A 25,397-nucleotide genomic window follows, 5' to 3' on the forward strand; every position below is an offset into this window, starting at 1 on the left:
TGCCCCCAGGAGCATGTCTCCATGACCAATTTAGGAGGCAGAGGCAGAGTCAGAGCCTTCCCACACTCCCTTTGCCTTTGAGAGAGAGAGAACAACAGCCGTATGTCGATATGAGCTGATTAAACATAGTTGTTAAAAGGGTGTGCCAAGCTTCAGGTCATTGGCAGTCCTCAGAGGTATTGATTTAGTTTTTTTTTTTTTTTTTTTAATATTTGTTTATTGTTGACATTCTTTCTCTAAGTTTTTTTGGTGTTTTTTATTTTGAGCTAAATTTCTTGGAACAAAACGATACCAAAAGAGTCAAGAACTCCTGAAACATCTATAAACAATACAAAATAAATCTATTAACTTTGGGGAAGTTTGTAATCAATTTGTTACATCCTGTCCAAAAACAAACTTGAAATATAAATAAGCACATTAGGTCATAACCCTCATATTTCTGCTGACATTCCTCCATTTTTACCTTCGAAATTTATCATTTTTACAGGAAACTCGCTGTGTTCTGGAATCCTTCTCCCTTCCCTCTTGGAATAGAAATGGGAGGGTCACTAAGGGAGATCTGTGCTGTCTCAATTAGAAGAGGAGGCGTTTTTCTCACTGGGCTCTGCTCCAAGCCCAGCTGTGAACCTTCCACCGTGGGCTGAGCCGCTCCCTGCATACTGAAGACATTACTGGCCACAGGTCAAAGTGTCACTCAGTGGGACTCATCCTGCTTCCTGTATACGCACCTTGTATTCATAGATGAACAGAACCAGATGCTTTTAAAGAGGGATCTGATTACATATATATGTGACTAAAGTTTAACTGGAGATATTTTTTGTAACAATTTGAGTTTCCACCATCATGATTATTATTATTATCACTAAGCCCTGCTTCCCTCTGTTATCTTTAGGCGAGATAATTATTTAATTGTTGACAGCATCCACTTTTTTACGGTTCACCTTGACATGGGAGGAGTACGATTAACATTTTAGGGGGAAGGAACAAGTTGTATACTTCATGTATCACTTTTACAACTTTTCTCCATGAACAAAGTCAAGAGATATTTCAAGGGAAATGTGTAGAGGGAAAAAAACTAAAACTAAAAAACTAAAACCTTAAAAGTTAGCCAAAAGGTTCATTTTACAATTAAACTAAATGAGAAGGGTTACCTGTTCAGTGTGATTTATGCACAGCAGCAGATGATTTTACTGATACAATATATACAAAAATTAGGAACCGCTGTAAATTAGTATTTTTTTCCATCAAAAAATTGTTTTAAATTTACTGACCTGCTTTCCACGAAAAGGCCAATAGTTGTTTATTTTTAATTTATAGCGCTAATATTTATTTGGCCTTTCACTTTTTTTTTTTTTTTATTGTGAAAATTTGTATTCATGTTTGGTTTTCCCTTTCGTGGTTCCTGGTTTGCCAAGATGACAGGAAAATAATTAATTTCCAGTCTGAATCAGTAAGGGAGGGATTGCCCTTTTTCTGAGTGGGAGTGTTCTTTTCGCTACCAAGACAGTGGGAGGAGTGGAACAGCTATATATCCACTCATCAGATTGACTTCAAGGTTAAGAGCAAAAACTCCCTTTAAAGAAACTGAACATAAAAAAACTACAAACCAGATTTATGTTCAAAGTGCTTTCATGCATTTACATATTTTTCATTCTTCATTTAGGCAGCATTGTCTTTTTAGCTGTTCGTGTTTCAGCATATATACATAAGAACATGTATATTAATGAAGTCAAGCTCTGAGGAACTGGTATTTTCTTGGCAGAGGGCAGTGACTTTTCTTCAGCATCCATCTCCTTCAGACAGCCTGGCAGATTTCCAGTAGCTAAATCCTCAGCATGAGTCCCTGACATGGAGGACGGAGCCCATGTTTGCAGGCAGATTGCACATTTGAAGGAATAAATTGCTCCAAAGAAGACCAGACTCCACATTGTCTGTTCCACTCTGTGTTCCTTTGCCTTTAAATATGTTAGTTGAAGACCTGTCATCTGCAGTTTTCTGTTATTTCTTTTCAAGGCCTGTTCATTTTGTGGTGCCTGGTGGCGGGGCTCAGCTGAGGAGTCTGTGTCCGGAAGTGAACATGTGGTAGTGTTTAGCTTTCTAATGCCCTGGGTTTTATGGACGTCTTGAGGGAGATATCTCATGGAAGGCGACCAGGATAAGGAATCTGGGCCAGCAAAAAGACTGGATGTCCAAGTGTTGGAGAACTCTTGTTATCATAGAGTTTCCCATGGGTGTACCTCAATCCAAGGCCCACAGAGATGAATACCAAATCGTCTTTAATAAGCCAAAATTGTTTTTTTTTTCCCGTCAAGCATCCATGTGTGTTTTCATTACAATTTAACAATTTGGTGGCTCCCCTTGGCACAGACCAATCTTTAAGGCCCCTCACCCCCCAGATAATAAAATGTGTAACCTTTATGCTCACCAGAGGCTTTTCCTCATGTATTTTTAAGTAATTAGTTATTTCTATGGAGAACTGTTTTTGTTCTGTTTCTTAAAACGCATGATCCTGGCTCTAAAACTACGAGTTGCTGTTTTATTAATGCATTTCTCTTTCCAAAAAATGTTTCAACTTTATGTTTTTGGAAATAGACGATCTGGTTAAACACTTTACACAAGTGTAAGACAAAATAAAGTTCAAGAAATAAACAATACAGTAAATACCCATGCCAATAGGTATCCATTGGCATGGGTATCCATTTATGAAAACATAAATGGATACCTTATATCCATTTATGAAAACAAAAAATGTGTGTTCGCTTTTCAAATATTGCTTCAGTGTTTCATGTAAGCCCAGTATTGTTTGCGTTGTGAACTGGATGCATCAGCTTTCCTTTTCTATTCAATTAGCATTTCCAATCATTTTGTTTGTATCTGATAAATAATAAATCCATATTAAAAGGCTTTGTTGAGCAGAAGGTTTCCAGATTTTCCCAGACTCAAGTGTCTCTCCACTGTGAGACTGATGGAGAGATTCTCTTAATAAATCTGAGGGACAGCATTGTTTTCACAGTATTACATTTCAGCCTTTGGACAACTAGAAGAACACGTCTTAATACTGGCAAGGACTTCAATCAGCTGTTACGAACCCACAATGTCATATGGGTTAAGCCTTTTAGGACTGAAGAAGCCTTAAAGAAAGCATTTCCAAAGTTTTATTTCTCGTAAAAAGAAAAACTTTCTCCTGAGTAGAGGATTTGTAGTAACTGTCTGCAAACTTCTGTGTTTTGTTTTCATTTCTAAAACTTTAAAAGCTTTTTTGTTGTGGCCAGCCATCTGGGTATATGCCACCTATATTCATCCTCTCCACACACCTGGGACTCTGACTAGTGTGGCAGCTTGAAATGTGTGCAAGCCCTCCAGGGCCCATCAGTCCACATGCAGCACTCAGAGGAAACACATGTGACTCGTGGCATAATTGAGTCAACCGGCAAAAAACTTTCATTGCGGCCAGCCTTCTGATGCCAATTGTTCAACTCCCAGCAGGAGAGCTCTGAGATGTGTAGGTTAGCATCATAAATAACAGTTCATTATGGGTTTAAAAGGCACTTTCCTTAACTATGTGCAGCATGGGGGCCTACAGGCAAGGGCGAACACCAGAAAACTGAGAGCACCCTGGTGAGAATGTAAAGTATCATGATGAGAGATTAAAGTCACTGTACAGTAAATTGATAATAGAGAATGTAGATAATAATTTATTAAAAGGAACTGAATTTTCCCGTTTTAGCTCGAGTTTAGATTTATTATTAAGGTAATCACAAAAGAAGTTTTATTTTTTCCAAATCAAGGTGATTTTTTGTGCTTTTAGTAAATTTGAGAAATTTAAAGTTGTAATATTTTACTTGCTTCTGAGGGAAGTGCACCAATGGCAGTTTCAATCTTTAAAAAGCCTAATCTGCTGATATTTTATTTTTTAAATGCCTAACACTGTCAGGTATTATAAGTGTCACAAACTAATTTGATTGAAAAACATTGAACAATACATATTTGTTTAACCACACATGAAAGCTGCCAATCATGAATGAAAAGCTTAGTGCATTGCTGTCCAAGCTGTTAACCAAACCAAAAACATCTGTATCTTTAGTGTTTCGATTTTCACATCGTAAAAACAAAGAACTTGCACAACTGGTTAGGCTACATACCTGCTTTGATCCTTTGCACAGAAATAAAGTGCACAACAGTATTTACCCTTTACAAAATCACATGGTTTGAGGTCAGCTGAGTTTGAGGTCAGCTGAGCTGACCTCAAACTAAGCAACTGAGGAAACTTTATAGGTTATTCTACCTGTAAAGTGACCTCAGTCTTTGGTTTTCTGTTGGTGCAATGAAAAAAAACCCTCAAATGTAGCAGCTTGATATTACCCGTCTGCTTAAATGTAAATAAGACCGCTGGATAGGAGCACTTTCACATGTTCGTATCTACAGATCCTCTTAATACAAATCCTGTTTCTTGTGCACTATTTTTCCTTCCACTCAACTTTCTATGAGTAGGCATGAATACAACATTCTGTTGAATACAACATTGAACTGATTTTATCTATTACATTTTGTGACTATGTAAATTGTCATTGTTAAAATAATATATAGTTTTGAGGAATCTTTGTTTTTTTTTTGTTGTACTTTGGTTTAAGGAGTTGAAATGGTGAAATAACTGAATTTTTCAATGGTCTCCTCTTAGACTGAGGTGCCTTTACACAAGCAGATTGTTTTCTGCGTTGAAATGCGCCGTTAAAATGACATAACAGGAAAGGGGAACCCCGTTGATTTAGTGGACCTCTGTTGGTATCTGGCAGCAGGCCTGGGCAGCAGCTCCTTTGGGTCCTGCAGGTCGCAGAATGCAGCTTTCGTTGGTAGAACTTGTTTTGACGCAGTCTGTGGGTGTTGATTTGGATTGAAATCTGATATGTCTAGAGGCCAGATAATCACTTGGCCCTTTGCCATTTCCCTTAAGCTGTTCCTGAGCAGTTTGGCTGTGTAGGAGGGAATGCTGAGACCACTGGCAGGGAGTGTCTCTACAATGGATTAATGTGCTTTCTCAGTCACAGTGTTGTTGCTTCAATCTACCTAAATCAGAATGTTTTACTACCGGACTTTTGTTTAACTTAACTTTTTATATTTAAATTTTATACTTTACATTAATTTTGGTCAAAGGATAGATCCTTTGAGGTAAACTTTGACAACAACAGCAGAAACGGTTTGACACGCATCTCATGATGAATTATGCAAAACGTGGGTTGCACTGTTCCTACATTTAATAATTAACCTGGATTTCCACATCGACTTGAAACACATTTCGATTCTCATGTTTCTCCTCTCCCCATGTAGCTTTTGTCAGAGAGGGAACGCATGCTGCTTGCATTTCAGTCAGATCTGGATTAAAGTTGGGGTCCTGACGTTTTGAGGGCTCCTGACGGAGCATCTTAGCATTCTGACAAAAAAAATAATAATAATCTGCAATTCTATCTGTTTCATCATTTTAAACCTACTTGCAATTTAGCATTGCTTAACACTGTAAACAACTACATCCCTGATGTGATATGTTGGCAGTGCTCAGCAGAGTTAGGTAGCTGCCTTAAGCGTTCCTTCTTCTAGGTGCCCAGGAGATGTTGCCTCTTTGATTCTTTCTTCAAATATGCAAGCCAGCACTAAGGGAGCAGATTGTTTGTTCTAGATTTCCTCTGAGATTCCCACCTTGGGCTTAAACAGAGCAGTTGTGATGATTAGCAACAAAGTGTGCTTCCTCACAGAAACCGTCAGGGGAGAACGAAGGATCTAAGGAGTCTTCTTTCTCATATCGCTCCTTCTTTATTGTGGGAAATTAAACTTTCCTCAGTTCTGTAATTCTGCTTTAAAATGTTGTCCTGCTGTTTACATGGACAAGAAGGCTTTTAGATGAACTTATTTCAGGGTAAATACAGAAGAGTTTGTGCTGACAGGCTGTGCAGTAAGTCTGTTTATTTTTGGACCAGTTTTGTATTCTTGGTGAACTATGTCGGTTTTCTTGGATTTGTGGGGGTAAACGGTTATTTTCATTAAACTTTGGAAGTTGAAGGACTAAATGTAATGCTTACAAACACACTCTACACTCCGGAAGTGATCCTGTTGCGATGATTAGGAAAACTTATTTTACAAAATATTTGTACCTCATCTCCCAAATGCATCTGACTGTAGCCACATTCCACATTTTGTAAATCTCTTCCAAACCCTTGAGAGAAATTTTCTTTACATTTCTCTCAGCGAGTAGGTTTTCCCAGCACTTCTTTTCTATCTCACTTTTTCTGTCGGCCAAACGTTCAGTCAGGATGCTGAGATACATCTCCCTGTGAAAAGCATCTTCAGCTGTGTCGGTCTGCTGGACACCTGTCAATTCAAAAACATTTCTGTAATACAAATGTTGTCTTTTTAATTGATCTTGCATATAAATCACTTTCTGAGAAAGTGCACCTCATGTTTTCATTAATCCTACAGGATAATTATCAAAAGAAATTTGTCTTAGCTTGTCTGTCTGATCTTAAATGCAGCATCTATATTTTTATTCTATTCAGTCCAGTTCAACTAATAATTGTCAGTTAGTATAAAAGTTGCCTATTAGTAGACTGCATCAAGACATTACCTTTGCTACAATTCACTGTATATAATGGAGCTGGCCAGTTGTTTTAAACAGTTATTTTTATTTTTTTCCTACTGCAGTGAAAAAAGATGTGAGTGATGAGACTGATGACCGAGTACCACAGTTCAAGAAGAAGGCAAAGGAACTTCGTATCTTGGATGCCAAGACTGCGCAGAACCTCTGTAAGTAGTCTTATATTTCTGTTTGGTTCATGCAGTGTTCTTTACAATCATCTTTCATCTCAGAAAGTTCAGTGCTTTTTTTTTTTTTTTTTCTGAATGCAGCTGTTTATATTCCCACGAGCAGAAAAACTGAATTGCTGGTGGGATAATAATAAAAAAAAAAAACTATTATAATAACGCCCTCTATGTTAGAATAGTGAATTATTGAGCCCTTTGTGGGAACCTGAAGATGTTTTTGGCAATAATATAGCAGTCAAACTAAGTGCATATAGCTTTTTTCCAAGCCTTGTGTGTCAGATTATGCAAAGCAATTCTGAACAGATATGACTGCTTGAGCTCCATGTGGGTGTTTGAAGCCCAAGCAGACTTCTGCAAGCTTCCAGTTAATGCTGGATGCTAATATAAAGATATATTTAAAAAAGATAATAAAAAAACCCTCCCAATTCTGCCTTTTGAAGTGTAAAAGATCTGGTCTTTACAATGTTATAAAACAATTTTAATCTGACCACACAGCCCACCGTGTAATTTATTAAGCAAGGTAGAAAAATGTATTTAAAAAAAACAAATTAAGTAGGCACAAAAACTCCATGTGTCAAATCTTATAATGTAAAATGATACACTTTTTTACATACACTTTTTAATGAGCCTCATAAACCAAAATTCACTTTGCATGTCATTATTTATTTTGAAGAATAGCCAAATTCTGTAAATTCTTCAAACCCTTTATTAAAATGCTTATAACTGCTAAGAGTTTAATCACCAAATACTCCTAGTATGCATTAATACACACAGTTGACAGTTTGTCTGAGGACTACATCACAAGCTAACATTCAAAGTTTTTCTTGTTTCAACTAATAAGGGTACAGCCAATCATTGCCAAGGAAAGAAATGGCCCTCATGGATTAGCTAACTTGCAGATGCTAGCCAATAACGTGTAAAGTAGCACAGTGCCTTGGTCTTTCAGATTTCCAAGCAGCATTGTCTTTTGACCATTAGATATGCCCTACAAAAAACATCTGCAAATGGGGAGGACAACAACATAAAGAAATGTATTCCCTTTCCTCTCATGAAAACTATAACCAGCATTTATGTAGTTACGCTCATTTATGTAGAAGATGAGTAACTCAAATGAAAAGCAAAATGTAAGTGTTGATGCGGCTTATTTAGGGTTTGAGATTAAATCCGATTCTCAAAAATACTCCAAAGAATAGGATGAAGGTAGAAACGGATGATTTGTTTCAATCCTCACAAAATGTAGGCAAAATTATCAACAATTATTATGCTCTAAAAATTACCAAGCTGCATCTTTTCAAAATGTAATAATTGCATATTTTCCTGGTGGTATTTTCTTTCTGCTAAAGAAAAAACTAAATTGACATAACTTGTGATTTACAGGAATGCAACATTAATGTCCACACCAACAAATAAAAAGAAATATCTTTAAGGAGAGTCGGATGCACAAGATTACCTGTCAGTTGTAGCAAATACTAAATGAAAATCAGTTTGTTTTGTATTAGTTGATATTAAAATGTATGTTGTGACCTGAAATATTTAAATGTGAACAAACAGTTTGACCTATAGATCTCTTTAGTTTAAAAGATGGCAAAAACATTGTTATATAGGCATGATTTAGTAAACTGCTCCACGTTTAACAGTGTGTGTATTTTTTCCTATTTGGGGCCTTGTCACCAGTAAGCCACACACTGTAGCATGCTGACAGCGCTGAGGGAAGGTTTTTGGAGACAGATGGACACAATTTACCCGATAGCAGTATGCATAATCATTTTACCATGATACATAAAGTGGCACTGACATGACAATCACTCACACTATCCCACCACCCATCCCAGTCACTGAACCTTCACATCAGAATTGAGAAGAGAGCTTGCCAGGTTCAGCGGTAGGCAATGAAAATGATTTATGTTGCGGTAGTGTTTGTCAAGGCGACTCGGGAGAGCGGCGTGGTTGTGTACGACAACAAGATTCCCGCCCATTTCCTTTGTGAAGGTGGGAACTTTAACGCTTATTTTTCCTTCCTGCCAAAACTCGAAGCCCCTCTGTCGGCTTGGTAATCAGACCTGGCACTGACACCTACCAGCCCTGTCAAAAACGTACACAAGTGCAGTGACAACATTTGCAAATGCTCACAGTAGCATGAACGCAAAGAGCCAGATATAAACATGCTATCTTTTATTGTGCATCATCTCACAATCAGGGTTTTCTCCACATTTTTCATATTTCAAACTTTCAAGAGTCAAGGTCAAGAGTTGCACAATAAACCGACAGCAAGAAAACCAGAAAAGACGGTCAGATGGATGAATAGACTGTTCGGTTAAGTTGTCATTTCTTATCCTCTCTGGTTTTTCAAGTTTGCAGTTTCCATCTTTAAAGTCTAACCCTTGCAATTTCTTCCATAAATTCATAGTGATCCTCTATCTTTTATACTTTTAAAAATGGTTAAAAAGGTTTAGAAATACTGTAAGTTTTTCTTGGCATCAAAAATGTGTTGGAAACACGATTGTACCACAAACTTTTCCCATCTTGGCAACAATTGGCGTGAGAATCCAGGAAATAATCCAACAAGTGCAACGTGACAGCCCACAAATACGGTCATGGCATCTAACCAGCCAAAACATGGCTTCACGGAGTCACAACGTTAACATCATGCATGTTTTTTTTTGTTTTAAAAAAAGCTCATAAATACAGAAAGTAGCAAGTTAAAAAAATGACTATGAGGAATAAAACAGAAGGAAAAATGTTTATTTTCTAGTTTCTTGTCAGAAACAGACATCAGGTCCCACTGCTACAGTTGTATGGCAGCTGTTGAGTGACTCTCTTCCAACTCATTACTAAAGCTCCACCTGTGACTTCCACCTGGATACACCATCAGCTCCAATTTCCAGTGTACCTTCCCCACCTGGAGTGTGAAACACCCACCAGGCTTCCCCTTGAGGCAAATACATCGCGCCCCTTTCGCATCCACCCAAACAAAAACATGTTGCTTTCAGGAGCGGCCAGCTCAGCTGCAACTGTCGCTCTTATTTTTTATTGGGTTTCTGTTTTAGATTGCCCATGTAAAAAAAACAAAAAAAAACAAAAATTGACTCCTCACAGGTGAATATTGATGTTTTCCTTTGCGGTTCTTGTCAGGCTAGCACAGCTTTTCCAAATGGGAAGGATGGTCTGTGATCGTTTTGTCTGAGGAGTGATGAGTGCCAAAATGTCAGTGTGAACTCTGCAGTCTAATAAAAAAAGTGAGGAAATGACTCTCTTCTCTCTACATCAAAACAGCAATTTTCTTGGGCTCGTTCCGCCTGCCTTATGAAGAGATCCGGGACATTGTGCTGGAGGTAGACGAGGAAAGACTGAGTGAATCACTCATCCAGGTAAGACGGATGCTCACTGTGGTGTGTTAGCTTTTTTCACACAATCTCTCACTCTCTGTCTCTCACAGACATATTCTTTTTTTTTTTAAATGTCTGTGTGTGCAAATGAAAAATGTGCTTATATGAGAAGATAATTTCTGAATTTCAGTGTCTGGTGAGCTGCTTGCGACCCTATTTTTAACCTGCTTTGGGTTGTTTTCTGGCTTCAGTCAGTCTTTTCATTCTCTGGTGGACTGCAGAGACCCCCTCCCTCCTCCATTCATCCTCTCATAATGGATGATGAAGGACGAGACTTGGCAAAGTCTCCTCAGCTACACCCTCCTTTTTTGCTTTTGTCTTTAAACTGTGATTGATGAGCTTCCTAAAGGCTACTTGTTTTTTGTTCTCATTTTATTTAAGAATATTTTCTGGCCTCAGAGGACCTTAATTGAAAATGGGGTGGGGTCGTCTGCAGTGAAGATGCATCACTGGGTAGCAATAAGCCTCAGTGTTTCTGTCCTTGTGACTGAAACAGTCATGCTGTATTTGTTTGTGCTGTATTTCATCAGTTGGGGGTGTACACTTCAGGGGCGAGTTGCAAATAGGAGATTTGATTTTATTAAAATCCTGGCAGTGATGCATTGTGTTTTGTGTATTACAGTTTTTATTATCATTGTTTTTTTACGAATATGAGTTCAGATCAAGTTTCAGATTTCAACTTGAAGTGTTAGTGAGAATTGTTTAAATCCTAAATGTTTTCTATGACTGTTCCCTCATGTACTTTTACAACTCTTCATCTTTCTATTCCCACCTATTATTTTCTACCTGTGGTTAAGAATGCAGTAAAGAAAATAGACTATGGAAAAATACCTGTATTTTCAAACTACTTACTTCATTCACCCACCCATCAGTTCATTCATTTAGGTCATGCATAGTAAATGGAAAGTTTCCCATATTTATTTAATCCAGAAGACCCCAAAGTTTCATGACAAATACATTTTAGCCATGTCATTTCAACCACAACAATTACAATCATTTAGTAAACTTTATGCAGTTCTGACAAGGTTCCCTCTATACATTTTACATTTTATTTCACTGTAACTTTGCCAACATCCCAAAAATGGCATTTATATACTGTCTCATGCGATGATAACATGGCACATCCTCTCTTTTTGAGAGAGAAAGGAAGTTAAGGTGTTGAACTTTTTCCATATTTAACCTTTTTTTCTGTGGTCTGCATCTCCTAGCAGGAGAGCTGTCACCAGTGAATCCCCAGCCGGCCTCTTGTTGGACATAGCACCAGATAAATAGCCCACTCCATCACGTTCACACCGTCAAACAGCTGCCATTAAACTGACCTGATCAGACTACTGATAGCATTCAACACCACTCACTCTGGAGTCTTTCTATCATACATGCAAACCTGTTATGTTTCCAAATTATATCATAGTGAGTGTTATTTTTAATTTTAAGTGAATGTAAACCATTTTAAATAGCAAACCTTCGTGTTCAGCTGAAATTATAATTTAAAGAAATACAGTTGAGAAAAATTAAATATTTAATGTTTTAAGAAAAATAATAGTTTAAATTTACAAAGAAACACACAAGATAAGATACAGATTGAAGTAGGAGAATAGCAGCTATTAAACAATATTTGTTTGAATCATCCCAGTCCACCAGCATCCTCATTTCAAACACTAAAATTTTCATCACTTGGTACATATTCACATTATTTATTGATTGTATCTAATATCAAATATATTTTGAATTTAACTAAAGATATGACATTATACAATATACAATAAAATAACAAATCTTATTGTATAGACTAAGTAATCAAATCAGTCTGTCAATTACGTTGCCTGTAGGGATCTTCAATGTCCAGCAGGTGTCAGTATTCAGTGACACAGTTTCGACACAGTATCGATGCAGTTTTGCTATGGGTCGAAACGATTCATGACCCCTCATTTACCCAACACTGATTTTTCTGGTGTCTAACTATTGTCACACGTAAAACTGTTTCCACATTCAAACCACTAGTCATGCACTTTGGGAGACTTTCCATTGTTGCCTTCACATCCCCCATTTCCCTCTTTAATAAATGTGAATCAGGGCAGCGAAGCCTCTAACAAAGCGGAAGGCTCGATGGGACTTATGAGAGCAAGTGATTGAGTCAGCAAAAGAATGTGGAAAAAACTTAATGTCACAAAGTCCAGAGGGATGTGGGAGGCCTGCACGAGTTTGCTAATCAGTTCAGAAGGACCAGGCATGAGGAAAATATCTGCCTTTTTGTATGTATGGCAACTATATCATCTCAATAATTTTGTTTAGTTTATTTTCTAATCCACAGCCATATGGGCTCTGTTAACTCCTAAAAATCCTTCATTGTTCTCTCATAAGAGTTAGTATTGTATTTTCAAACATCAGTGTCCGCCTTCATCGTCTTTATTATTCTGTTGTTCAGCTGCACTTGTGCCAAATCTTTATGTTTGATAGTTTCTATTTTTCACACAATACATTCTAAATAAATTGGTGGCATGTTTATGAAGACACAAGATGTTTCATTAGAGGTAAACCTGATTTTTTTCAATCGTTAAATTTGTAATAACCTAACCATCAAAATTATGGACTTATTTTAATTGAACCCAACTCCTTCAGTTTATGTCTTTCAATACCAAAGGAGAAATAGATGGACTTGATTCTTTTACTGATGATCTTTGTCCAGTGTGATCCTTTGAATCCTCTATTTTTTTTAAACCCTAATTTGAAGTAATCGGTTCTTCCACATCAAGAGACATTTTAGGGCTTGTATCAGTGTGGATAACGACATGTTCTAGTCAGCTTCATGCGTTTTTTTTCAAAAGATATTTTGTCTTTATTATGGAGTTGATATACAAAACTGATACTGGTCCTGAGACACAATGTGATGGCTGGACGATACCATCCATCCGTCTATGTGTTTGAGTCTGTAGGAACACTGTAAATTACTTTAAATCAAGTCAAAAATAAATTGCATTCATAACTTCATAGTGAAATTCAAAGGCACAGAATGAATTATGTGATATTTTTGAATGCATTCATGTGCTTCACCTGAAGGTTGAAGCACATACACCACTGCAATATAATTTTTGGCAGGAGAAAGCAGGAAAGCTAACAGGAGTAATTTATATTTACATAGAAATATCACTAATTGTATACATAGGTTCTCAGAGAAGAATTAGCTGATTATGAATGTGAATAACGCTGAAATGAGCTCGCGAATTAGGCAGGGAAGGAAGCAGCACATGCCAATGAAATGCAGCTACAGCCAAGTTAAAACTATAGAGATCCTCAGAAGGGGAGCAAAGAGACCCCCTGCTGGGTGACACAGTCCTGAGTGTGGGCTCCATCTGCACAGTGCTCATCTACACTCATTACTCTGATTAATCACTCCACACCACCCACTTTCAGCCGCACGCCAATCACCATTTATCCACATAAACAGATGCACACACACACAGGAGTGGGAATGCTTGTCTTGGCAAATATTAAAAGGAACTAAAATCACAATATTCCTAATATTAGAGGGAGTGGGTGATGCTGTGTACTTAGAATTACAAGTAAAAATCTAGTTTGAAAAACATATAACGTGCAATAAAGTAATCTTCTGATGGTAAAGCCCCGATTGTTTATCAGTTTGCATCGTATTAAGTGCTATACAGAAGAAGCCTAAATTAAACTGACACTAGGTCCCCTAAAGGTCAAATCTACACTTTCTTCTGTTTTTTTCCCCCCTCCATAATTTGTTTCACACCAAGGGGTCTACAACAAAAAAACCTTCAACAGACAAGGCGCTGGGATGACATATTGTCGCGGTTGGCTAGGTCAGATGGCGCAGCGGGCACTGTGGAATTTATTTTTGCATTATTTTTTTTTTAAATTCTTGCTATTTAGGTACTCCTTTGCGGAAGTGTGCTACGCTTTTGTTGTATTGCAATAACTAGGGTTCATATGTTTATTTGGGAGTATATGTAATAAACAAAACAGTGCCTTAACCGTGCAATGATACATGGCTTTTAACTGTTTTTCGCAAATAAAAATCTAAAAACTCTGCTCATTCTAGGTGCAGGTACTTTAATACCCCTAAATAAAATCCCAGGCAAAGCAAGCCATATACTCCTACATGGACTCCAGCTAATCTGTGAAGACCTCAGAACTTTTATTAGAGAACATTAATTAAAAGCTTCGTAGAGGTCAAGAAACACAGCAAATTGTTGTTTTTTAATCAAAAAATAAGCCAAGAGGTTCATGGTAACTGCAGGAGCTGCAGAAATAGATTCACAGCACGACTGGGAGAATCTGCTGACAAGACAACTATCAGTACTGGCCTATTTGATAATGTGGCAAAACGAGGCATTCTTGAGGGCCAGGAACATTTCTGTGTGGTTTACTTCAAGCCATAAAAGAGAAATGGCAAAGATGTAAAAAAATAAAAAATAAAAAAAAGTGTTTTAACCAAATTCAAACTTTTATAGCCAACATCCAACAAGCTTTTTATGAAAAAAAAAAAAAAAAAAACACACACACACACCATCTCCACCCCAGAATCCACCATCCCAGAGCAACAACAGAGATGCTAATCAGATTTGATGGTAAAAAAAAAACTGAACCAAACTTGGTTCTGCAAAATTGTTGAAAATGTACACTAAGACGTCAAAGATCAGAGCAGTAGGACGTCTACAGCAGAGCCTGGTCTTTGGTGTCAGGGTTGAACTACTTTAGAAGAGCACAGTTTGATATTTTCCACTTTCTTTCACTGGCTCTCTAATGCAGACATATCTCCGGCCAATGGCGGGGCTTTGATAGTCGATTCAAGAAGATTAGAGCAAAGATCAGTTCTGGTTCAAACTGTTCATCCGTGATTCATTTTTGCTCAGTAGTGTAAAATTTTGTTTTTAAAATTTGGATTGGGTATGTTGAACAAATAATAGCTCAGTCAATTTTGTTAAAAGCTACGCTTCTTTTTTTCCCTGCATCTGATCCAGAGCTGGAGTGTATGTTGGATATGTTGCATTCCACAAAGCTCAATTAGAATCAGAAGAATTTTGATTTATTGTCTCAATAGATTCCATTAAGTGATGTTTTTAGAAAAAGCTGACGGCATTATCATCAATTTTTTTTTATTTTATTTTCTCCACACCATCTATAAATGTCAGTAAGTTCATAAATATGCTTAAATCTGGTTACTGTGTGCAGCTCAGTGATATAAATCAAACTTATGGCATGTTGAAGAAGCCCATTTCAAAAAGGAAGGTTTTTCAAGTGCAGTATTTGTTTGTGGTGCTATGAACGCTGCATTTGCATTTACCACCCCAGAGTTACCTAAAAAAAGGAATAAATGGTTTATCATCATTTTTATCCTTATCACAAAAGTACCATGATATGTTGTGATTAATGTCCATATCGCCCACCTCTGCTTGGATTCATGGGCAGTCCTCTGGTTTCAGTACGTCAGTTTTAACTATTCCTCTAGCACTTGAGCAAAATAAGCCACTAAAATTCACAACAGTTTAAATTTTGACAGACCAGCAGGGATTTGATGAATGGAAAGCATGGATAGAAAAGAAGGATGGGGGACCCAGGAGGTGCTCATGATGCGTCTGAAACTCTGTAACTCAATCTTATCATGTTCCCTCTTCATGGCATGTCTAATGTAATGATTTGTCAGCAGAACGTGGAAAAGTGTTGGCCTTGAAGTATCTCTACGATGCTTCACCCTGGCAGAGTGGATAGATAGAAGTTGATTGGCTCTCCTTATTCTGCATTAGGGCCCATCAACAACTCGGATGATGTACACATCCCTGAATGCTTGCAGGCAGTCTTGGCTCTCACCATTCATCCATGCTCCATATATTCCTTGCAGTTCCACGTTGTTGTTTTTTTTTTTTTTTTTCATCATGCATACAGGCAGTGATACGCTACATGCAAATGCTTTCAGGAATCAGTTACCACTTTTTCTCTCAGTCCCTGTAGTCATTTGTCATGCAAACAATCAATATGTGTTTGTTCCTTGAACATGTGAACAAAACATTTGCATCTAATCTACCTCTATCCTTCACATTCTTTGTCTCGGCTTCTCATTTCCCTGCAGTATTTATTCATGGTGCTGATGGACAGAGGTCCCTTGTATATGCCAGGTCAGCTTCATCAAATTCTCACTGTATAACAATGAGATAAAGAAGACAATGGGAGACAATGGCATGCATTGCCTCTGTGGAAGCACTTAGATCCTCAGGAAAGTCAGAAATCCTTTTTTTATATAGCTGACAGTTTCACAAAGCTTTTTTTTATTATTATTTTTTGGTATGCTCCAGAACAACCAAGGGAAATGCCCCGTGGTCCTTGTTCATGTGAGAAAACGAGTCAAGCTTGTTTGTTCTGGGCTCCAGGGCCTTGGTAGCATTGTGTAGTTTTGCATTACAAGACAGCTTGCCCCAGACTATTTTTTTAGTGGCATCCTGACTGTGCGGATCACCTTCCCTCTTGTATTGTTTAAATCACAACAGTTATACGCAGATGACTTTGCCATTATTGATTTAAGCTGGCTCCTCCTTTTGTGTTTGAATTTCTCCAGGAGTCCCTCACAGCCTGTTTGTCCCAGGGTGACGCCTCTACTGGCATAATGATGGTAGTTGGTCCCATGTTCTTACAGCCCTTGCCAGTTAAACACTCTGAGGCCAAACAGTGTCTAGATTAATAACAAGCACTTGTAAATATGTTATGTTTATTCTGTGATCAGCTTAAACAAAAGCACTGAGTTGCCTGTGTTAGCTGACTCTTAGGGTTATGGAAATCAGCAACACTAAGATAACAGTAAAAGATTTGTTCCTTATTTACAAGATTATCAGCTTTGCACTGGTATATCCTTTGAGACCCTAGAGTTGGCCCTCTGAATTTTGTTTAACTAGTAATCTCAGCAACTAAATCTCCTGCACTGATATAACAAATGTTTGAAACTGACCAATAGCTTCATTATGAAATGTTGATCTATTATTTTGACTGAAATAGTAAAAAAGTCCAGTCAAAAACCTATTTAATTGGTCAATTTTTAAAATGATAAATATGACATATTCAGTTGAATATATTCAACAAGCTTAACAAAGAATCCACGTTATGCAGTCACACATCAAGCAGATGCATATCTACTTTTTTCTTCTCATTGACAGAAACCATTAACCTTGGTCCCTATAACTTCATATAAACAATTAAATTAAACAATTTAACTTAAATTATGAAAGATTGACCTACTATTTCTTGCATACGCAGTCTCAAAACTTCTTCCTGGTTTGTTTGGATTTAATTTGCTCACTCATTAGAGTGCAATCAAATGTCTCAAGATTCTGGTTCAGTTGATCATTATGTAAGGTTTTAACAATTTTTAGATGTTAAATCTTCTGTATTGGGTATTGATTTATTATATCCTTATTTTAAATGTGTGCATTGGCTCATTCACTCCTTTCACACAAAAATATTTTTTTTACATTCAGTATGTCATATTAAGGTACTATCTTTTAAACTCAAGTCTTTAGACTAAAGCAAAAGTTGGTTTCCCAGTCTGAATCTTAAAACACTGTTGCTTATCTGTGACAATTGTTGCAGGAGACAGTTTAAAAAGAAGTGCAGCTGGCTTGACAGTTATTTTTGCATCACTCATAATGTTACTTCTCTGAGAACGCATGTGTCTGAAGGCATTCGAGAGATTTTTACTTACAGTAAAAAGGATTAAGTGGTATTGGGTTTTAGGCGTCCAGCTTAATGGTTTGCAAATATACTCCCAAAGCTCTCGGAGCTTCTTCTTTCTCCTGCAGCATTTTTTTCTTGTGCAGTAGTTCTGCTGGACTGCTCTGCATTCCCTTGTTGCTTAATTGGCACGTCTAAGAAAACTGTTCTTTGTGATTAGTATAGAAATTGTTAAGTTGTCTGCAGTACATGTTGTACGGACTTCCAGTGCTCCCTCAAGCAAATAAGCTATTTTAGCTCTAATAAGCTTTTCTAGTTTCATTAAGCAAACAAAGTCCTTGTGTCCTCATGCTTTATACATTGTTTAGTATTCACAGGGTCTCTGTGATGTCCAGTTAGATTTCATTTCTAATTTAACAATGTCACAATAAAGCTCATCACACCATTAACCTCAGTACGCTGAAGTTAATATATATTTATAAATGGTTGCATTTAGTCTTGACAAGTTGGCTTCTCCCCTGAAATTAAATATACTGAAAGTGAAGGTTGTCAAGCCCATATGTACATCACATCTTGGTGCTGATCTTTTTCTGGGAGGATAGTAGATAAGAAGACACAAAAAAAGTAAAAAAATAAAAATAGAAAATATGAAAGAAATACATGGTGGAACAAATGGATGTCTGGTTATGATATAAACTGATTACTATAGTTACCATATATACAACAGGAATATTGTAGTACTAAACTAAATTCTAAGATTGTATAATACTATGACACATAAATGTTGCTGATAATTTGATGTAGGACTAGCCAGATAAACTTTAGGTGTTTTGAACAGTGTAAATGAGGGCGAGGTAGAAAGTATCAGTTCAAGTATTATGAAATATTGTCCATTCACAATATTGGACAATAGAAAGAGGATGGGGACGAGATCGGAAGTGGTGAGAGGGAGTGACCAGATCATATAAGACAGAAAATGAGCAAGAAAAATGCATATTTAGTGTTTGTACAATTAAAATAGTAGTAGCAGATATAATTGTTTTTAGAGAGATCGTCAAATATTTGTTAGCTGTTTGTGGTCCCCATGGCAAATATTGGTGTTTCACTATGTTGTCACTAGATATTCCTTTAAATTTAGCCTACTGAATTTTTCATGCAACTATGCTTCCAATTATCTTTAAGGGGTGCATATTATGTAAATTCCAACTTTTTCTTACCCTTTCATGGATGCTTGCATTGGTGTAACATACCAGTTTAATCATGTACATCAACAATCAGTTTTTTTTTGTTTGTTTGTTTTTTGTTTTTTGTGTGTAAAACAAGCACATCTTTAAGTTAAAGGCCATGGAAGATTCACCTTTTTTTTTTTTTTTTTTTTACTGCCACATGATTTGACTGCCTGAAATGAAAGAGTCATCACTAAATGTTTCAGCACACCCAGTTTTTGGCGTGTGTGGTAAACTAAATCTCGTTGGTGGATGATATGCCCCTGGGGGCTTGTTTTGCAGAATATCAGAGCGACTTCTTAATCTTTAATGTGTGCCAGTGTATTTTATATTACCCCATCTTCTTTTCAAAAGGAAAGGCTAATGAGTAACACTGCACCACGGTTATTCATTTGTAATTAGTATTGCCCTATGCTGTGTGCAAATACATATATTAAAGAAATGCAAAGTAAAAACTGTCAAGTCTTCCTTTTAATTAAATTGCATATTTCCTCATGCGTTGCTATACAATGTTGGGGTTATTGAGATGATTGCTGGGGTGGAGGCTGGGATTTGTAATGATTGTAACTGATTTAGTGTGACTGATAAAATGACACATTTTAGAGACTCATCCTGATTTACTTTGCTCTTTGTTGGTCACAAAATTCAAAACCCACACTGGTTTCAACATTTCATCAAACTTAATCTTATCTTTTAATGAATTAGTAAAAAAAATAACTTCCCTCTCTTTTTTTTTTTTATTTTTTTATTTTACACCTCAGAGCTCAGAGGTTTAAAAAATGCACTTTTATTTTGGTGTAAGAGAAAAACGGTTGTTTTCCTTTGGTACTTGGTTTTGTTTATTTTGGTTGTTACTTTTTCTTCCTTTAATCACAATTAATTCCCCACCTAACCCCTCAAATTCAGGATATATCTGATTATTTTTTCAGTTGAAATAAGTAAAATATACATATTTCCTTTTATATTCCATCAAATTCTTTGAAATTCAGATGCATTTTAATTTGGAATATCATCAAATATTTACTTTAACTAGTTTAAAAAGAAAACTCATATTAAGGCTTAAGATATATTTAAAGTGTTTATTGCTGTTATTATTAACATTCTTAGAATTGTAAAACATTCTTTCAGATGAGTTCAATTGTGGATAAAGACCAATGAAAAGGACTTCATGCAGCGTGTTTGTTATGGCCATTTTATTACCTACAGGTAGGGAATGCGTGACATTGATACTCTCCTCCATTAAGATTTAGCCACAAAAAAGACATTTCCAAAGAAGCTAGATTTCAACAAAGTGATATTAATAAAAAATTTAGTGGAAGGAAAATATGTACAATCACCAGAGATAACTATAACCTTGAGGTGCTTGTGAAGTGGTTTCCTGCTGACGCCCTTTATGTTTAATTTGTAATATTTGAGAATGAAATGACCACTGACCCCCACTGCGGAAAGTACCAATAATTGCCATAATAAAGTTGGTATCACATCATGCAAAAAAGGGACCCAACAAAGTCATAAAGTTATAGTTTATAGACGTGCATTTCGATAGGGTGACATCTGTTTTATTATTGCCGATATGTGAACTTTTACATCTCTAAGAAACTGGAGATACAGTGATACTCAAGCCAGAGATGTATATATCTAACTTGCTTAAAATGCCTTGCAAACCTTTTCATAGCAGTTGTATGAGATGTTCTAAATTGACTTATCACTTAAGACAACGTTTGAATCAGGTTTTCTGTATTTTAAATTGAATCAAACAACCTGCTAAATAATTAAACTTAAGTTCTTGCATGAAAGGTTGAAGCAGATTCAAGTCTTTGTAATCTCAAATGCTTATAAAAGATGAAAATTGGACTTTGATTCATTATTTATCAGGAAAAAACAAAACAAAGTTTAGGTATCTAATTGTGGTTATTTTATAGCACTTGATAAAAAGCCAAATATTCACTCAGTATGTTGTCTAGCTGAATGCAACTGTTGTAAACTTTTGACTTTGCAATCTTCTGCCTTCAGCTTCCCATGGCAACAACCTTTCCACCAGGTCTCGCAGGAGTCTTCTTAGCTGGCCTTGCCTTGTTATTATTGTTTATCTCTCTTGTCAATCACCCACATCAGCATCGCGCTCATCCATATGCATGGCTGCCGTCATTACACGTGGCCTGCTCGTTGGCTGCAGGGCCTCGGTACCCATGCCAGCCTTTGTTCACATCTGTAACAGGTGATTGTGGCCGACTGGCACATTGTGGGGCATCGTTTTCACAGTGCAAAAGTGCACATGTGGGACATGGCGATAAGTGTGGGCATGTTGGATTAGAGCTTAAGCAGGAAAACACAAGTCCCCCATGGGCTTAATTGTGGTTTGTTTTGGCACACACTACACAACATTTCTGCATCAAATGCAAATTTTACAGTGAAATGTGAAATGCATTATGCGGATTTGGTAGGGCTGGAAACATAAAGGGAAAGCAGAGGGGATGGAGGCGTTGAATAAACATACTGAGGGCAAAAGTAAATGCAGGTTAACGAAAGACTAGGCTTAGTCTGGTGTAATATGTAATACGCTTCAGATATTGATGGCAAGAATCAAAGGTGTGTTACACGTACCTCATCACCACATAGCTGTTCATCTCTAGCCAGAGGGTTGAGGCTGGTTACACCCTCCACAGGTTAAGTATTGATTAAAAACACACGCAGTCTCATACTCGCAGGAGTACACACGGGCAGGTTAATGCACAATACAGCTCAGTAGTTAATTTTTTATTCTGTGACGTCCACTCTGCTCCTCCTCCGGCATGTTGGTGCTGTATTTCCGTAAGTGCTTTATGGAGAAAAACAGGAGAGAAATATTTCTGTTTTCATTTTTCCAATCCCGTGTCTTTGTTTCTGTGGCAGATGGCACATCAATCAAAGAGACACTCTCATACAGCAAGACTCCACAAACAAATTAATTTCTATTACTGTTTTGCATGCTTGCTCTCTTCTTATTTGATTGACAGTCTCATATTCAGGCTTTGTGTTTGGACGACTGTATTACATAGAAGGAATACGCACAAATGAGGGACAATTACGCAGACGAATGCCGCCACCTTTCTCCAACTTGAAAAGTTTATTTCCAAATTAGCTTTGGCCATGTGGCGAGATTTTATGCTAAATTAATATAGAATGGTAAAAACAAACAAACAAACAAACAAAAGCTCGACATACTACAGAATTGATTCTTAAAGATAAAACTTTGAGTTTCACTTTCAGTTTTTAATATCCTTCAAGTGACTCGTTTACCCTTTCAGAGTACTTTTGTTTTTTTCTATTTTTTACTCATCTGCCTCCAACTTCATCTGTTTTCATGTTTAAACCATATATTTTTATTTTTAGCCTCATTCTTAATCCTACTTCACACTTTCCATTTTATATGCAAGGGTTCAGGTGCACACATAAAAAAAATTCCTTTTATTTTTTCTTTTTTTTTTCCATATATCCTAAAGACAAATTTAATGTCACACTAAGTATGTCAGGTTTTCCTGCCCAAACACTCAAATTAATCCCTCCCCCAACCGTCTCTCAACCATGTTTTTCCTCGTGCTCACTTCTTGCGTCTTTCTCTTACGCTGAAATTCTCGTTTAGTTTAATACGATTTTAGAATCTGTCACACTCAGTTTGTTGCTTGTCAGTCTGTCACTGCAGCTTTGCTCACAGTGACATGGTGCTTTGCTGGGGTGTAATTTCTGTAGACTTTGCAACATGTATGACTGATGTTCATTGTTTACCGTACTTACCTCTGAGACAAGATTAGCCTTTTTTTTGGTTTTTCAAGACTTCACTGTTTTAGCTCAGTTGCAGTAAACATGAGCTTGTGTGCACGTTGTACTTAAAATGGTGGATATGTTTGTTTTAGGCTTTGTATTTAAACTGCAATAGCTTCTATTGGATTAGTTAGCCTTTTTCTGCCTTTTAAGTAGTGGATAGCCACTTCTTGTAGCATTTTGAACATTGCAGCATTTCATAATGATGCTTAGCATGTTCCCAGTTGATTGTCACATAATAAACATTTGCTGGATACACCAGACTGCATGACTAAATCAGTGGTGACAGTGTTTTTGCTCCTTTTATTTGGAAGCATGTTGCAGTTAACATCTGTCTTCATGACACCGATAGTTTATGATATAGGATTGATCCCACAAATCCAATTGAACTTGTTGCTGCATTTTTTGTAAAATACAGTTGAAACTATGGCACATTGTTCATAGTGTAAATGTTATAAATAATTCCCTTCAGAATATAGTAAATATCTCAACCTATAGCTGTAGCTTTTAAATAAATAAATGCAGAATAAATTGTCTTGATCATCTTCTCAAAGTGTCATTATCCATGCTGAATTTTGACTTCATTACAAAACTCTTTACACAATCATTTGTCACATTTATCCTGATCAGTTAAAGAGAAAAACAAATTAATTACAGTGAAATGAAGAAATAAAAAGCTCATGGCTAGAATTTTTTCACTCCCAGATTAATACTTTGTTGAAGCACCTTTATATTCAGTCTCGACGTTCAATCTGTGAGAGATTTCATCTGCCACAGATTAAAAAGAATCTGATTAACCTGAAATTAAATTCTGTAAGATATTACTGACATGCTACTAATTTTCATCCATGAAACAAAAACAAGGCTTACAAATACAAAGGATCCAGTGGTGGGTACACTTCCTCTAAACTGCTAACAGCGAAGCTAATTTTTTGTTCAGCTCTTTAGTATTTTTACCAGCTTTGAAAATGTTTAGCGCACTATGATAAATTAATATGTTGCATGAACCACGGCATTGTAAAAGCAATTTCCACTTATTTAGGATAACGTAGATAAAAATGGATCTAATAAAAATGTTTTGGAAATTCAGGAAAAGAAAAAAAAAATAAAACAACCGAAGACACTGAAGAAAATGCAGGTGTTTCCATGACTTATGCTGCATGTGACAGTAGTATTCTTTAGCATCTTTATGTCTGGATTAGGGTTGCCAATGCAGAAATAACAATGCACATCACCAAACCAATGGTGCTTGTTGTTTTTTAAAAAAATAGGCCTGAGGTTTTCATAAAAAATAAATAAACAAAAAGTAGGGTTTTAGGTGGTCTTTTTTTCAAGATGGATGTTTGTCTACAAGGACAAAATTTGTAGCTTTCAGTGACGTCTTTTAGTTACCAAAAAGAAGTAGAAATCTCATTCAAATGTTTTGTTTTTTTAGGGTTTTAGTTGTCAATGTGTGGTTTAAGAAGTTCGTTTTAGACACTGTTCAAAACTCTTGTCAGCTGCTCATTATTTTGTCATTTATTCTAACTGAATCGTTCACTCATTTTGCCCATGAGCCACATGGGAATCCCGCTGCGGTGTCACGGCAGGGAGATGGCAATCGCTGGTTGTTCTCCGCCACAAAGCATGGGCAGAATACCACATGTTTATCTGTCTCCTGAAACGAAGTAGAAAATCAATTAAAAGTAGAAAAACACATCTGTCAAGCATGTGGCAGATGTGGTTCTTCGTCTGTCTTTGTTGTAGATCTCAAATAAGCCTTTCAAATGAACACAATTTATTTAGACCATCTTCAGGCATTAACTGACAAAAATGTTAATTTTGAAAATTCAAATTTGGTACACATGTTTGCATTTCTAAATGCTTTAAAGTTTCTTCCAAATTTTCTATGTTGATATTGAAAAATGCAGCCACGGAATTTCAGTCTGTGTTGCAGCTCAGTAGTAATACGCTATTTTCACATTATTCAGTCCTGTAAACAGTTTTCTAAAGTGTTCGGCTTATGCGTGCCCAGCTCCATCCTGCATTAACTTGGCATGGCTCTGCAGATGCTTTGAAACTGAACTCGATTCACAGGAAGCTGGTTGACAGCCGCAGAGATCAAAGTATGAAAGTAAAAGCCCTACAGATACTGTCATCCTCGACAAATGTTTACTCAACCATATCCTGTTTCTCATTACTTTTATACTCTTTTTTTTACCTCTCAGCTACATCCCTTCCACAAGTAAAGGACGTTCAGAGTTTTGGCTTCAATAGTGCCAAAGCAAAAATTCACCACATTTTAAATATGGACTCATAGCTGTAGCTGACTGTGGGGGGAAAAACACCATCGATGTTAAGCACCGTCTGAGTCCTTGAAATGACCTGTTGTAATCAAATCAATGGGAATTGACTGAGCATTTTTGCAAAATGATGTTTACATCTCTTTTTCGATGGAATAACGATCACAATCTGACTTGTATTTGTGATGAGGTTATTCTGCAAATTAAAAATT

General features: G+C 36.8%; 1 protein-coding gene across 6 annotated transcripts in view; it reads left to right on the forward strand.

Annotated features, from left to right (window-relative positions):
* Window positions 1-25,397, forward strand: part of LOC129360700 (protein diaphanous homolog 2-like) — a 431,171-nt gene that overhangs the window by 236,091 nt on the left and 169,683 nt on the right. For all 6 annotated transcript variants that reach the window (XM_055031060.1, XM_055031065.1, XM_055031064.1 and 3 more), the window contains 2 exons: window positions 6,691-6,792; window positions 10,084-10,178. In XM_055031060.1, the coding sequence (XP_054887035.1) occupies window positions 6,691-6,792; window positions 10,084-10,178 (197 nt within the window). The remainder of the gene's footprint in view (window positions 1-6,690; window positions 6,793-10,083; window positions 10,179-25,397) is intronic.

The sequence above is a fragment of the Poeciliopsis prolifica genome, unplaced genomic scaffold, assembly GCF_027474105.1.
Source record: "Poeciliopsis prolifica strain line A6 unplaced genomic scaffold, Auburn_PproV2 SCAFFOLD006, whole genome shotgun sequence".
NCBI lineage: Eukaryota > Metazoa > Chordata > Actinopteri > Cyprinodontiformes > Poeciliidae > Poeciliopsis > Poeciliopsis prolifica.